We start from the raw sequence: 16,506 nt of genomic DNA on the forward strand, positions 1-16,506 counted from the left end.
ATCCGATCCATCCCAGAGGAGAAGAAAAGGTATCCATAACTTACAAGCCATGCAATTTCCCAGACAGCCAAGTGCCCTTGTAAGTTGCATCTTTGTAGAGGCCAGCCTTGAAAAACGTATGTGAAGCCTGTCGGATGAGGGGTGGGGTAAAGCGTTCTCCGCTGCTGTGGTGACTCGGGATGGACTTCTGATTGGTCAGTACTTTGCTGATGGCGGAGTTGAACGCTATTAACCACTCAGCCTGGGTAAGAGTAAAGAAGTCATTAATAATTTCAATAAAAAATATTACACTCACATTTCTCAATGCCTTAAAATAGATTGTTTCTTTTTCTGTCTGCTACTCTTCCTTGTTCAATTTTGTTTTCTCAACTAAGATGGAATGTTTTGAGGTGAAAAGAAAGCCTATTTTTTAAATATTCATGACCATTGGATCTTAGTACTTCATTCATTATACATGCAATACAAAATTGTAATGGGAAGATCTTTAAAAAAAAAACCAACACTTATTAAGTATATTATTTTTTATCCTTAAAAATATGCTTCCCAATGCATGAAGTCCATTCTGTCCTGTCCCAGACTAAGGCCCTGAGATCAAAGAATTAGCATCCAAAAAGCACTAGAAGTCATAATACCCTTTGTGTTTATCTCGATAGAGGATTGGAATACTTGCAGACATCTGCAGTTGGCGCTGACATTGCTGGGGCAAAAGACAACAGGAAATCTCCTGCACAGAAACTAACCATACCAGTTGAGGGATATAAATACAGTGAAAATTGTTTAGGATGGCCACCCATTGTCAAGGAGAAAAGTAGCCATCTTAGACAAGTGGCCAAATTACACAGCGCCATTAAAATGTTAAAAAGAAACATAACGGAGAAATGAAAAGTGGCTGTTTGCACAAGTGATTTCCTTATACAGGCGGCCGTTAGAGAAGGTTCAATAGCAGTATGCTGTCCAAAAAAACAGGGAGCATGCTCTCCTGGTGGTGGGTGGCTACTCATATGGCAGTAACACTTTGGTGAAGAGGCAGCACATTTTCTCTGAGCTTGCAAAGTCTTCTGCTCAGCTCTTTACCCTGCAAATCTAATGTCCATGGATTCCATTCAACAAAATAACCTGCCTTCAAAATGAACTGAGTCTAGTAAGGCAATAAGTTACACACTTTCCTCCCCCCTCATAAAAAATCTAATATAACGAGATGAGTAAGAGAGGCAATCACCTTCTGTGCTGGGCTGGATGTGGTCAGCTCATAACGCTCTTCTGGCACAATGATAGTAATATTGTTTCTGAAAACACAAAAGTAAAATATTTAAGTAGGCAACTAAGAGGAAGTACAAACAGCTAGGGCATCAGTCACGGTGCACCGGCAGTGGAATTTTAGTTGCAGCGGGGGGTTCCCCGCCGAGCGCCATATCAAGTCGGGGTCACGGTGGTCAGCAACTTGTCGCCACTCTGTCTGGGCTGACTTGATTTTTGGAACTTTTCAATGTACAATTTTAGTACATGGTAGTTATGGTAATTATCATTTAATGCACCCAAAGCACGCATTTCTGCTCTTGAGACAAAAAAAGACCGACACTGTAACTTGTCGGGTTATTTCGTTAGACGTGCTGAAGTCGGCAATGCTAACTGTAAAACTTTTTGGACAAGTGTGAATGAAAAAAAATCAATTAAATAAAACAACCGGCATGACAAAACTGTAGAACATTTGGAACATGAAGGACATAATATTGGTCCAGATACTCAGAAAAGATGGTACCTGTGCATATAATAGAAAGCTGTAATTTTGCAAATTTATCCACCTGGCACACAATTCGCTATGAAGTAATTCCTCCAAATACAAATTTATGTGTCTAATATAATCGTAAATATTCGCATATTTTCACAAAAGTTTATAAAAATTACCCTGTAGTCTCTCTAAGAAGTAATACAAATCAATTTTAGTGCCACAATACATCTACAAAACAACAGTATCTGTTAGTGTTACTCTCCAGAAATACCTTACTTTTCTTAAATCTTTATCTCCGGCAAGCCACTCCCAGCGGCTCGCGGTCGGAACCACTCTATCGGTGAGCCGCTGACAGCGGCTTGGGCACATTCCTTTTCGACGACTTCGACATCAAATTACTTTTCGGCAAAAGTCGAAAACATGTCTCTTATACAAGAACTTCATTCATTAGACGAAGAACTATCAAAATAAGTTTGCTAGTTTCAATTTAATGACGCATTTAATGACGGTTTTGTCATTATTAGATTTAGCACCAAAAAAGGACTCTGGCATAGCGGGTTTACCCCCCTCGGAAATAAATTAAAGAGTAAAAACGGGAAGTCTAGGTTTTGTAAGTTGACTGAATAACATGGCATGGATGACTTCTCGTAATTGGGTTTTCAGAATAATTTCTAGCTTTCCAATGACACTGAATCAGCACCAGACATTTCCAGCTTTTATTTCCGTATCTATGACCATTTGCAATAACTGACAATGTTCTAATTTCTTTACATTCATAAGTGTCCGTGCATATTTCCGACACAAAAACTAAGAATGACTGTGTTAGCTGTCATTATTTTTTATTCCACATAAGAAGTTTATTTCTATCTACGTATTTACACAGTTTTGTGTTTTTTAAAAATCACATATTTTTCTTAGTTGTATGCAGCATGATTCATGAACAAACGCAGAGTAACTTTCTCATGTTTAATGGTAAAACAAGAGCTAACGCTGAGTGTCTTTAGTTTAAAAAATGCAGACGTGCATCTTCCTTCTCTTGAAACTAGACTCTTACTACTTGCGCAGATTTAAGATTTCTCATGGTAAAAGACATCGCCCCTGCAGGTGGGGGTCCCATAATTTTACTATGGGGGAGTAAAGAATACACCTGCCGCGATACTGCGTGTCGTAAGAGGCGACTGAAGGTGCATAGGTCTGGCCATCCGAAAAGTGACAGTTTGCGGATGGCCAACTACCCGACCCAGTAAAAAAAAGAAAGTTATAGAAACACGAACAAACATGTCTTATAATTTTTCCATCTTGGGAGACGGAGGAGCTTTTGCATCAGCAGGAACAATGAAGGACAGAGAAAAGTGGGAAGACATGGAGTGACATCAAGCGACTAGCCCAGGATAGGGAAAGGTGGAGAGTGTATGTTCGTGGCCTATATCCTGACCCAGGGTAAGAAAGGCAATGATGATGATGATGGTAAAAGCCATGACATTCGTAGTCAGTTTAAGACAGATTTTGGAGAGACCATTCGGGCCGTTTTTAAATAAACAATCATTTATTCACAAGTTTGAAACTAAAATAGGACAAACTGGGTACTCTACAAACACTCTAGACCAAAAACTAAGGCACAGAAATTAACCATTCTAATGCAGAATAAATCTCAAAACATTGAGCTTTCAGTACAACAGTGTAATGATTTGCTGTGTGGGATGGGAGAAAAAGTTATAGCGTTTCAAACGTAGACAAAAATGCAAACTTTTTAACCGACACCGGCAAAGTCGCTTCAGGTCTAATTAAGCCCCTGACCTGAGCCGAGGGAGCTCCTGCGGGCTGCTGAGTCAGACTAACTAAAAGTAACAGAATCGGACGAAAAGTGACACCATGCAGTACATTGCTGAACTTCAAGTTAAAGAAAATTCATAAATATGAAATATCAAATAATTTGACACAAACACAGAAACAAGGGCTTTTGCTAGAGTGATTCAAACATTTATCTCAAAGTGATGTTACATACATCTTGATCTGTACCTCAAGTACAAGGTACAGACTGCGTCAGGTGCAATCTACAAAAGTCTGTTTGTGTGTGAAGCAATTCTGCCTACAAGATAAACTCTTGCCCTGAAAACAAAGGGAAAGCCCAAAAAGCTCCAAAACACGTGAAGTAGAATTTTAGAATCAGATACATTTTAGTCCTGTCTTTTGTAAAATAAGTTTTTCCTGAGCAGACAACTCTGCAACCGACAACATCACTTTGATGGGCCTCTAATTTAAAAAATCACATACAGATGCACTCACTGCTGGTCACTGTTAGAGCTGCCAGACTCCACCCACACAGTCTCCAGGGGATATTTGGTCAGTCCAGTGTTCTGGGGACACAGGCAAACATTGTAGCTTTATCCATCATCATGTTTGTGAAGGGGAAAACTAGACAAGACATCACATCATTGTTAATCAAGTTTGTAACCTGGAAAACATTTGCAACAAAAGGAAGACATTGTAACATTATCCTCATGCCTGTTATGTGGAAATATTTCAGAGTCAAGAAGACATTGTAGCACATTTATTATGCTTGTATGCCTCTACCTCGTTGTCAAAGACATCAAACGTGTGCCACAGTTTAAAAGACAAAAGAAAAAATCTTGTGACCTGTAAATACATCTCTGCTTAAAAAATGCACAAGATCAAATGCATGTTTATCATTCTCTTCTCTGCTTGGTTGAAAGTATTCAGTTTTTTAAATTCCCCTTTTGATTTCCTTTAACACATTTCATTTGGTTTGTAATGTGCAATATTTTGCTAAAAAAATCGGTAAATCAGTGGACAATACCTGGAAATGCATGAATACGTCATCAAAGAGGACAAAAATGTGAGATGTGAACCGGCCTGCTGCCAGCCAGGAGATGGGATGAGCCTTGCTGTCCCTCAACACTCTACGGGATGGAATCCGCATGGCATCCTGGAATGGTATCAAAATGGGTAAAATTCTTTGTTACAAGGCACACACTTGTGAGAACTAAAACCAACAGTAGCCAGCCATGCTCCTAAAGGGTCAACCCACCATGGGAAGGTTGGTCGCAAACTTGTCAAAACTAAACACTGATTCAGTTATTCTCACTAGTTTCAACTTTCTTTTCTTCACAACTTTCTCATAAATATACAATAGTACTTTAGAGATGAGATTTTCGTTTTGTCAAAGTTGTTGTTATCGATCCAGGATTTTGTCAAAGAAAAAAAGAAGTATTTAAAGCAAGACAAGTCTTAATGGCACAGATAAATCTTGATGTACACTAGAGATCCTATCCAGCAAAATTGCATTGCTATGGAGAAGGAATTATAGGATAGGGCATTCCCCCAGAGCAATTGTTGTTATTTTAATTTCCGTAGAGGTTATACGGCGCTCGCAACTGCATATCGTCATATGAGCGCCAGAAGATTAGAAGTGTTACAAGAGAGTAACAACCATAAAAAAGAAGAAGGGGAGATAAGGACGATAGATGTTTGATAGGAAAGAAGAAGCAGACCACACCATAGCACCTGCCAACCACCTACTGCGATCGTTGTGTCTGACTTGCCAACTTAACTGACAGAAAAGAAACCTTCATAGACACTATACCACTTTACTGGGCTGATGCCAACACAAAAAGGTATGACTTACTGCCACCCGAGGATGCGCTGTATCCCAAAATGCTCGAGTAGCATCAGCCATCTTGTGCTCCGAGGCCATCTGTAGTTTGGTGCTGTCCCAGTCCAGTGTGATAGAGGACAGGTGACTCTTCAGCTCACTGTTCTGAAACTAAGGCCGAGAGAAAACAATACATGAGTACCAAGAGAAAAAAACAAATTAAATCAGCAGTAAAAAAATGTTTGTGAAAACCTTTAAGAGTAAAAGATTGTCAAGGTCCAGGGACATGGTCAAAAGATAAAAATGAGACAAAACGGGAATGAGCACTTTAAACTACAACAAACAAGCATGTAAGGAGATCACTAACAATAACAGGTGAGCAGGGTCTGGAGGAATTTTTTTTTAAGTCTGCATTATTGCATCTGAAAAAATGGTGAAATGGTATGGGTTTAACGCCCCTATCAACACAATTATATTATTTAAGGGGCGGGACCTCCTAGTTTAACGTCCGTCTCCGATAGGACCGAGCCAAGTGGGAAGTTCGTGTAAAGTGCCTTTCCCAAGGACACAACGTCGGACCGAGCTGGGGCTTGAACCCCCGAACCCGCAATCTCACGATTACGAGTCTGGTAGCCTAGTAGGTAGCCTAACCACTAGGCTACCGACACCACCGTTATTGCATCTGGTGATGAGCCAAAATAAGCAGAGAACAAAATCAGTTGCATTGAAGAGAAGTAGAGAAAAAACAAAAAGTAAAAAAAAGACCCTTATGAGAAACTTAGCACCTCTTCAGCATTCTTTGCCTTTATTTGCCAGTATTTGATTTAATTCTGCTGCAGGTAAATATTTCATGCACTTTCTTCCCACACATGAAGCTACAAGCCAAGGCTACATCTGGCCAGAAGTTGACATCCACACAAAACAATTAGCCAGCTGCCAAGGGGAGGTAGGAAAGAAGTTTTCTCATTATCCTTTTATCAGGCAAAACAGAGAAATCCTTGGCACTAAATGCAAAAGGAGCAAAGACCCATCAATTTTTATCAATCGTGTAGATAAGTGGAACTCAAGTACCTCAGCTTGATTGTACACGAAAAACATAATTGATACAGTTATGCCATCATAAGCAATGGATAAGTTCTGTGTTAAGCCTAAAAAAGAAATGCATTCTTAATAGTAGATAGAACAATTACTTGACTCAAGTTTAAAAGCGAATATAACTTTACTGTAATCATTCTTAGTCCCCATCCACACAACTTAGATCATTTATAGGCGGAGATGCTTTATAAAATGTCTTTCTCTCATGGGAACTGAATTTATTGGCAGCTTAGTGTAAGACTTTGCTAAGTTAGTTTTTAGTTTTAGAAGAGGTTTTACGGCATTCACAACTGCATAAGGTCATATGAACGCCAAGGGGTGGATGTCAACAGAGAAGTCCTTACAGGGAATCAGACTTACTCTGCTCACCTCTCTAACTTCAACAGCACAAAGTCTGCTTCGACTATCAAGGCACCTCGGAAATAGAGGGTCACAAGAGCGTGACAAACTTACAAAAGAAGTAGAGGAAAATGACAATAGTAAGGATTAGGAAAGAAAAAGCAGCAGTTCCCTGTTGTAGATTAGGCACAGTTATGAGAGTGACATTGATGAATAAGCCCATTTACCATTCTACATCTTCATGAACGAGAAATGTCCCCCTCTAGGGAATGGCCTAAAGACACTTCAGTCAGTGGCACTGCCCCGAGAGGAAATGTAAGACTCTGCAAACGCCATTTTCAAAAGTGACGTATGAAGGAGTCTTATACTGAGTAGTATTTTGCACATCAGGCAAAGAGCCAAACCATTACATCCCAGACGTGTTTTTTTTTTTAATATCCTAATCGAGTGCAAGTTATAAGAGCAATTACAAGGTCTGAGAAAAGAACTTCAGCCCTGAAATAGTGGCTGTCTTGTTAACACTAACCCATCATCAAAACCCTACCTCTGTAGCTGCTGCCATTTTTGTGATGATCCGTGCATACTCAACCAGTCGGAAAAATGGGTAGCGCATGGCACGCAGGAAGAGGGTGCTGGCTGCGACTGATTTGTCCCGTTCCTCTGAGAGGTCACGGATCGACCCCTGAATCTTCTCAAAGAAGTTGCTGGTATTACATACGGGAAAAGAAAAAGAGAAACATACAATTTTTAACAGAGAAAAGGAAATACAAACAATGCTGATATAAATAAGTCCTTGAAATTGTACTCAAATTTAAACTTGCATTTCCAATATCAAACTTTTGTATTTTCAATAATTGAAATGACTTTCAGTTCTCCTTTAAGAAAAGATTATTTCGGGCATCAAAATGAAGCTTTCAGTAGCAAAACTCATTGTCTTAAATTAAGTGAATGAAGGGAAGGGGGGGGGGGGGGAGGGATTTTAGCAATCTGTAAACAGCAAAACAAAAGAAATCAAAATTTAAGGGAAAGGATACCAGGAAAGGCGAGGGCCTACTATAGCTAAGAAAGGCAAAGAAAGGCAGAGAAGAGAGGAGACCTCAGGAAGTCGGTGAAAAGCATTTCAGTAGAGGCCGATATTAATAATAATAACAACAATAACACAATCAATAATAACAATAATGCTAAGAAATCTTAGCAATTTATACCATTCATAACAAAAACAATGTGAATACATGCAAAATACTGTTTAAAAAATACATCTGTGTGCATACCCTCTAGTATAATTCATTCTCTTTCTCTCTCATCCCTTCTTTCACTCTATCTCTCTCTCTTTTTCTGTGTGTTCGTATGTGTGTTTATCAGTCTGGTGCTATCAATGACAGATTATAAGCAAAGACCACAATATTGATCCTTGTGGAGAGACTTATTTTGCAATAACATACGTGGCAATCAAGTAAAGAAGAACTTCACACATAATTCAAGATTTAACCTTGCAAGGTTAATAATAACAAGGCAGAAACCTAGCAAGGTTAATATCAACGCAGACAAACCCCTGACTTCCCTTAAAATCCTCTACATAATCAAATGGAAGCGGTAGGATTCCGAGAATACTTCTAAAGCAAAAAAGTTAAAGAATGCCCCAAAAGATGTATGAACCAAGGTCACCAACACGGTACAGCAATACATTAAAAAGAGCTAACAGTGTCCATCATGACTGTATAGTTCGGTGGGAGAATAATACCTGCATGTTAGGTACAAGGAACAAACACTGTTGTGTAGAAAACTGCTCCCTCTACAAAGTCATTTACAAGTGTGAGGCAACATGGTGAAAACAGGAGCTTGCCAAAACAACGAAATCTGGGAAACGGGCATTTTTCCACCAGTTTGGAAATTTTTATCAAATTTTTATTTTTTTGCTTAACCTCTTTTTTTATGTCCATGTAAAAACACATTTCCACATGAATTTTACTAAAAAAAACATTGATTTAAGTCTCAAAATATGTCATTTTTCAGTTTTCAAAGACTCTTTAGCTATCGGAGTTAATGGGTCACTTAGTGCAGGGAAAAAGCAAGACACAGACACAAGAAAAGTAGGAACTGCTGGTGGCAAACTCCAAACAGCCACTTCAAAAACTACACCTGATCTCCAACTCCCTTTACGGATACACAAAGAGACTTTAGAAGACAAGTACCAACCACAACACTTATGTAGGCTGACAAAACGCCTTTTTTTATTCTCAGTAGTTTCGAGACAAAAAGACTGGTCAGCGTAACCGTAAAAGAAAAGGCGTTCTTCCGAAATTTGAATTCTAAACTATTAAAAAACTAGTCACAGTTTCACTTTTGATTTTTTCACCCATGTAGGGTAACTGGTCAGTTATCGCTTTAGCAAATAAAAAAATTTGGTGCAAAAAATGAAAAAAGGTGTTTTTAGGGCAGAACATGGCATCAAACAAAACCGTGAAAGCCCATCGGCAGCATGAACAGTCAGCTTAGGGCAGAACATGGCATCAAACAAAACCGTGAAAGCCCATCGGCAGCATGAACAGGAGCAACAAGAACAACGAGAATAAAAGGAACAACAACAAGACAAACGTATGCCTCACCTGCCTGCCCTAGTACAGTACTCAAAGCCACCGACAGCAAGGAAGTCAGAGAAGGCCTTGGAGTACTGTGTAAATGCCTGCTGCTGCTGTGTGTGTGCTCCGAGCAGTAGCGTGTGCCGGATGGGACGCATGGCCTGGATGGCTGCCGTCAGGTCTGTGATGCCTTCACCTATCTGGTGTGGGTTTGTTTATTGGTCAATTTATTTGTTTGTAGGAGTATAAGAGAGGCATGATTTCCTTTTGTTTTGGGGGAAGCTAGAACCTTTTAACTCTATCCCTACGTCGTGTTTTACTATCGTATCCGTAGGACGTGGGGAACTCTGTGCCACCACTTTCCAAAGAGGAAATTTACTTGTTAATTTGATCCGTACGCTTTGCATAGCAGTCTGTCAAAACGATTTTTTAAGAAATACTGAAAGTTTCAAAGAGATCTTCGTACTAGAAGTATTCTAAAATGTGAAGAATACAACCTCGGGGGTACAAAATGACCCTAGGGATTAAGACACTTTTTATTTATTTTTCCATCTGTTCAAATCTCTTACATGGTGATCAGTCTGGTATTGGTAAAGAAAAAAATAAATCCCCCAAAAATCACATTTGATGCTCCCCTTTGAAATGATCTTTTATTAGCTTAGCAGGGTTACACCTAACTTGTAGAAAAATCCTGTTCTTAGAGTAAATGAAGGAAAATTGTCTATAAATTATCTATTCCTGACAAAAAAAACAGATAATTTTGATGTACAACTGGTAACAGCACCAACATACTAAACCAAAAGAATATGAATATACCCTAAGCACTCATATGACCTTATGTAGTGGTAAGCGCCGTAAAACTCTTACTAAATTTAACTAAATGAATATACCCTGAGGTTAACCATAATGACTTCCCTTACCCTCTTGGTCAAAGCTCCAAAAGCTGCCACCAGGTTCTGCAGAGATGATTTGTATGGGAATACGTCCATGGCAGAGTAGAAGGCTGTTGGAGAGACATACAAAACACACCAGTGACATGAATACTGTAAAAAATTTATAGCCGTTTTACACCCCCATTGACAAAATTTAGGACTTGTAGTAGGCGAGATGCTATTACCCTGCTTGTCAGAACCAACCTAGACGGAGTGTGACACAGCATCCCAGCAGACAGACAGACAGACAGACAGAGATATTTGACAAAAAATTCCCCACTATGGAATTGAGCATAATGTTCTCATCTAGCGACAACAAAGAGCATCACCATTACACTACAAATGCCAGTCAAAGATATAAACTGTTGAAAGTTTGTCAAAGGTTTCACACACACACACTCACTCACACACACAGACACACATATATCAGCAGACAAACAGAGATATTTGATTTTTAAAATTCCCCACTAATAAATTGAGCATTTTTGTCCTCATCTAGAGACAACAAAGAGCATAACCATCATATTACAAATGCCAGTCAAGGATACAGCCACTGAATGAAATATAAACTGTTGAAAGTTTGTCAAAGGTTTCACACACACACACACTAATTCACACACACAGACACACACACATATACACTGCTACCCAAGGTACCCCGATTCCTCTTCAGAATAAAATCTACCTATAACTGTTTTTGTATCATAATTATTGTACGTTATACAAACAACATCAATTGAGACTTCAGGATAGAATTCTAAAAATGATATATTATATGTGTCACGATACAGTGGATTCAGGTGCTCATCAATTTTAGTGCATGTGGGGACACTGGTACCATCTTAAAGCTTGTTTCTTTGTCTTGATTTCGATGAAAAAAAACACACATCTATCTTGAATAGAAGTCGAGATATTTGCAATTGAAAAAGGTGATGGTTGCCTGGTGAGAAAACGGCTAGCTGCCAAAGTTTCGTGATTTCAGAAGCTTTAGAGTCCTTAGAAATTGAAAATTTACATTTTGTGTGCCTTTGGTCAACATTTTTCAGTAAAAGCCACACAGAAATGTGCTTTAAATGGAAATAAAAGGTGTTTAGCAAAAAACCAAAATTTCTTCAATTTCATTATTTTGACGAGGGCCTAATTTCACCCCAGTGCCTCACAAATTATGTGTGTGTTAGTGTGTTGGAACACGCTGAAATCAGGTGCTGTCAATTTTTGGGGCATATGGGTTATCAGTATCATCGTAAAGATTCTTCATTTGTCTAGCTTATGATGAAAGAAAATTACCCATCTATATCGAACAGAAGTCGAGCTATCTGTGATTGAAGGAAGTGAGGGTTACTTGATGTCAGAGGTACAATTAGCAAGAATACGGACACCAAAATTTGATGACTTTAAAAGCTTGAGTGTCCTTCAAAACTGAAAATTTTTTATTTTTTGAGCCTTTGATCAATATTTTTCAGTAAAATCCACTCAGAAATAAGATTTTAAATGGATATAAAAAGTATTGAACCAAAGCACTGTTCGATTTCATTTTTTAAATGAGAACGAGTGCGTGGAAACACATATATTATTTATAAATGACATCTCAAAGCCATTTCTAGTTGGTGCTACTGATGGTCAGAGACAAAAAAAACACCAAAAACAGGCGGCTGAGGAATGTACCCATTGACATGAACATGACCATATCATGTCTCAATTTAAGACCAAACAAAGAAAGAATTACTCACGTGACTTTTGCAACGGTCTGAGCAGTAAGTTGCTGGTCTTGATGAGCTGATGGTAAAATGTTCTCTCTGAAGCAGCCAGCTCAAACACTGCACTCATCTCAGGAGCCACAGGGTTCAAAACCTGGCAGGCACAGTTGGGGCCCCCAGACATCACCTTGATCACCCAGCCAAGCTGAGGGGAAACAAAACTAACCTATTGTGTCTTTCAAAAGAAATGTAAAAAAAATAAAAAATAAAAAATATTCGAAACACCCTTAAAGATTATCATTTTTGCACCATTCATTATTGTAAGATGGAATTACTTGAAGTTTATCCAGAAAGAAGTGTGAAGAAGAGACATGTTCACTGAGAAAAACAGAATGAGATGCAAATGCACTATTCAATTAAATGACAGACCTGCTTGACTTCAGCCACTGCAGTAGGAACACTTGTCTTTTGCATTGAAGCATGCTTTTCCCTGCTGAAAACACACAAAACAGAGCCAACATAAAGCAAGGAATTTGTCTTTATTGTATCCAGAAACTCAAGTACAAGTACGTGATAAAAGCTGAAAACTAAAAGTTAGTCACAGGCTCCTGCTGCCCCACCAGTAACTTTTCAATAATACTGTTGCATAGATTCTCACTTCTTTAGAGCAGACCGATGTCTCGGGGGGGGGGGGAGATTTTAACGAGCTCAATTCGGATGGCTTTGCGCCAAATGATGATTTACATATCTACCTCATCTAAGGTATCCCAACTCCAAAATTTGAGGGCCCTATTTTGGGATGAAACCTAAAAGTGAAACATACATCACTAAATTTGTCAATTAATCAAAATAAAAGAACTTATTTTGACAGTTCTTCATCTAATGAGAGAACTACTGGTAAAAAAAGAACTGTTTTCGGCAATTACTGAAAACTAATATAACTTTGGAGTCATAAAGTAATAAGCTCAAACAGCTGCCAGCGGCTCACCGACACACTGTGGCTCCAAACATGAGCCACTGGCAACGGCTTGCTGGAGATAAAGAGTGAATGACAGAGTCTAAAGCGTTATTGACAGTTATGGGTAACTATTATAAAATATGGGTAACCATCATAAAACTACAAATTAAAATTGTTAATAACATTAACCTTTGTACTTGCTGAAATACTTCTGTTTTCAAATGTTTAGGGCCCCCCACCATTTCTTGGATTTAAGTAATCAGACATTACTCTTCCGAAGCAAATTCAAACAGACCACCAAGAGCTCTAACAATTTTTAGAATGTTTAATTCTGACTGGTCATCCCATAAAATAACGTGTCTCTACATCACAGTCACAATTACATCTATCCTCATACAAAGATCAAATTATCACTGTAGAAACTAATATGAGCAATGAGCCTGCTCTACCTGGGCTGCTTCCCACAGAAAAAAACATCAGGCTTCATCATGGTGGAATCTCCTAAGAAGAGGGAATGATTGGTGCCGGCTGCAATGTCCCACACCATACAGCCCTTCATGAACTGGAAAAGAGAGAGTAGTAAGAGCAACATGTCATTATTATGAGTCACAAAGAGGCTTCCTCTAGAAAAAAAGTAGAGTAAAGGACATAGAAATATCTGTTTGATCGATTCTTCTCTTCAGTTATTTCATGGAGTTTTAGAGCATTTTTCCCGCTGCAATGGAATTATTTTTGTGCATTGTAATTCATTAAGATATGTAGCTAATCTTATTCTAGAACTTGTGAACTATTTTACAGCTTTTTTTTTTTCTTTTTTTTGGGGGGGGGTCGGCTCAAGGGTAAAACAACATCCTCAACTATGACAAAATGAAATAAAAATCTTCTCTCTTACCTTTAATTGTCAGGTGAAGAATTACTATGACACCCACTATCTTCTGTCCCCCTTCACTAGTCAGGTGAAACATTACCTTGACACGTGTTGGAGCATGCACCAACTCCTGCTGACCCAGCTGACCATATGAGTTGGAACCCCAGGAGAAGACCTGAGAATTGGCAGTCAGTGCCAGGCTGTGCGATTTGCCCGTGGACAGTTTTATCACATGACGACCTGCACACAAAAGTGTATGTTATGGTATGGCATGGTAGGGTAATTACAATAATGTGGAAGGGAATGAATGACACAATATGAAATTAATGAAATATATGGTATAGTATGGCCTGCTCTGTACCGTGAAGTACATTATGATCTGATATAGAATATTTGGCAAGGCTCATTTTGGAATAATACAAGGCTGTGGTGATAGTAGACTGTCAGATAAGACAATACAGGACATTTTTAAAAAAGAGGACAGATTTAAAGGGTAATAACTTGCGATCTTTGCACCAAATGCCACAACAACACACTGATCTCAAACCAACAACTCACCCATGAGCGAGCGGAGGTGTACAGGTTCTGCTCTGTCCAGTGTGTCTCCAATCCCCAGCTGACCGTAGCCGTTCTCCCCCCAGGCCCACACCTCAGTTGCAGTCACAACCGGCTTGATCTTGGGAACCTGTGAAGATTCTGGGGAGTGCACATTACACTGATTCAGTTTTTGTGTGCAGAGAATCTCTTGGTTTATATTTGTTTTTAAGTTTCTGCATTCCCCTTCTTGATTTCTGGGGTAGTCATCTTTAGATTCTCAAACCCAGAGTGTAGCTTAATGTTACACACTATAAGTAAGGCTGTATTTCCTCCAAAATTGTGGTGCCTTTGAGAACTCAAGCAGTATTTATCACTTTGAAGGTACTCTTTACAGGCCTACTTTTCATTTACCTTTAGCTGTCAGGGTGTCTTTAATTAAAGCAATCTGCCCATAGATCCGGTGATTTTTTTGGTCTTTTTTAAAAACTATTGTGCGTTTGTTAACCCCATCTATCCTAGAATCAGGGGAGTGAAAAAACTTGAGCAAAAACCACCTGTCAACAACAGACAATGCCCACATGTACCTAACATCAGACCAGTTACAGTGGCATGAAAGAAAAAGAAACTTACCTCTAGACCGTCTTTTCTTTCCAAAGAGTAATGTTGAGAAATGTACAATGGGTTTTTTTGCAGTCTTTAAAAAAATTGTTTGCTTTATTGAAGAAAAGCCTATAAACAAAATATCAGACACTGAAGTGGACACTATTGAGACAATAACATTTTTTATGCACAGCTATATTTATACAATCAAAATTGTCTGTGCCGGCCATCCAATGTCGATGACAAAAGTGGTTGTCTTAGACATGAGGACGTCTTGGACAGTGCCATTTTAATATTTTAAAAACTCAAGAGGGAAGTGGGAAGTGGTCATTTGTACAGATGATTGTCTTGAATGGGTGGCTGTCACTTACTGTAAGAACAGATTCGACTGTATTAACTAATCTAAGAAGGAATTTTGTGTGTATTAACTTGTTAAATTTTGACAAGTACATCACTGGAGGAAATTATAGCCATGAAAAATCCAGTTCTACCAACAAACAAAACAAAACAAAAACACATTTATTTAAATCCACTGCAATTGTTGTTCTACAGACAAACTCTTATGCAAAGTTTCAAAGAGATTGGAAAGACAGATTTTTCATAATCATTATCATTTCAACCCCATACTCTAGAAATTTAATTTAATGAGAACATTCTTCAAAAATCCCTTGCATGGCTTGTAAGGATTTTGAAGGGGTAAAAAATGTTAAAGAGGGTGTCGTGAAGGGATAATTTTGCATCAGAGTCCACAAAATTGAAGACCTTTAGCCCGTTCAGACCTATTTTAGCCACTCATCATTTTCTGCATTCGTGACCTTATTCAATGTGGTCAGGACATATTTTTTGTCTAGAGATGAAAAAAATGAAAACTCAGTACTGAGGCAACTCAATCTAGAGTGTGTAATGAAAACAAGATGGGCAGACTTTCAGCAATAACTCCCTTGAATATTTTTGTACTTAATTTTTGTTCTCATATCAAGTATGCATCAAGACGTGGTGGACTCTTGGGCATATGAAATTATTGGTGTAAGCTTCATCTCCCCCAGCTGTTGACACTAGCAGAACCAGAGTAAAATACTCTTGTAAAATAAAAAGCTTGCTTAAGACAAATAAGTACTTCATAAATTTAATTAGTAAAATTATTTTTCTAAGGACATCCGCAGTATTAACCCTATCCGTACATCGTGTTTAACTCTCGTATCCATACGATGTGGAGAACTCTGTGCCACCACTTTCCAAAGAGGAAATTTACTCATTAATCCGATCCGTACGTTTTGCATAGTAGTCTGTCAAAATGATTTTTTGAGAAATACTGAAAGTTTCAAAGAGATCTTCACATTAGAAGTATTCTAAAATGTGAAGAATACAACCCTTAAGGTACAAAATGACCCCAGGGCGTACAGACAGGGTTAAGAAAGTGCTGCCTAACCTGTTTTCTAGAAAAACTGAGATTTTCTCGTTGGACACAAAAGTCAGAACCCCTACAACTGGTGCCTGAAAAAAATTCCATTTTAAAGAGAAAGATTACAATTATCCGGTGAACACAACCCCCCCCCCCC

General features: G+C 38.6%; 1 protein-coding gene across 2 annotated transcripts in view; it reads right to left on the bottom strand.

The window, feature by feature from the left end:
- LOC101860117 (alsin) overlaps positions 1–16,506 on the bottom strand; it is a 57,094-nt gene that overhangs the window by 23,117 nt on the left and 17,471 nt on the right. For both annotated transcript variants that reach the window (XM_005106141.3, XM_005106140.3), the window contains exons 8-20: positions 14,369–14,506; positions 13,911–14,050; positions 13,392–13,504; positions 12,414–12,477; positions 12,018–12,189; positions 10,276–10,358; positions 9,383–9,555; positions 7,321–7,480; positions 5,376–5,513; positions 4,548–4,676; positions 4,016–4,086; positions 1,220–1,286; positions 45–241 (exon numbers count right to left, since the gene is read on the bottom strand). In XM_005106141.3, coding sequence (XP_005106198.1) covers positions 45–241; positions 1,220–1,286; positions 4,016–4,086; positions 4,548–4,676; positions 5,376–5,513; positions 7,321–7,480; positions 9,383–9,555; positions 10,276–10,358; positions 12,018–12,189; positions 12,414–12,477; positions 13,392–13,504; positions 13,911–14,050; positions 14,369–14,506 — 1,645 coding nt within the window. The remainder of the gene's footprint in view (positions 1–44; positions 242–1,219; positions 1,287–4,015; positions 4,087–4,547; positions 4,677–5,375; positions 5,514–7,320; positions 7,481–9,382; positions 9,556–10,275; positions 10,359–12,017; positions 12,190–12,413; positions 12,478–13,391; positions 13,505–13,910; positions 14,051–14,368; positions 14,507–16,506) is intronic.

This window comes from Aplysia californica, unplaced genomic scaffold (assembly GCF_000002075.1).
Source record: "Aplysia californica isolate F4 #8 unplaced genomic scaffold, AplCal3.0 scaffold00516, whole genome shotgun sequence".
In the NCBI taxonomy this organism is placed as follows: domain Eukaryota; kingdom Metazoa; phylum Mollusca; class Gastropoda; order Aplysiida; family Aplysiidae; genus Aplysia; species Aplysia californica.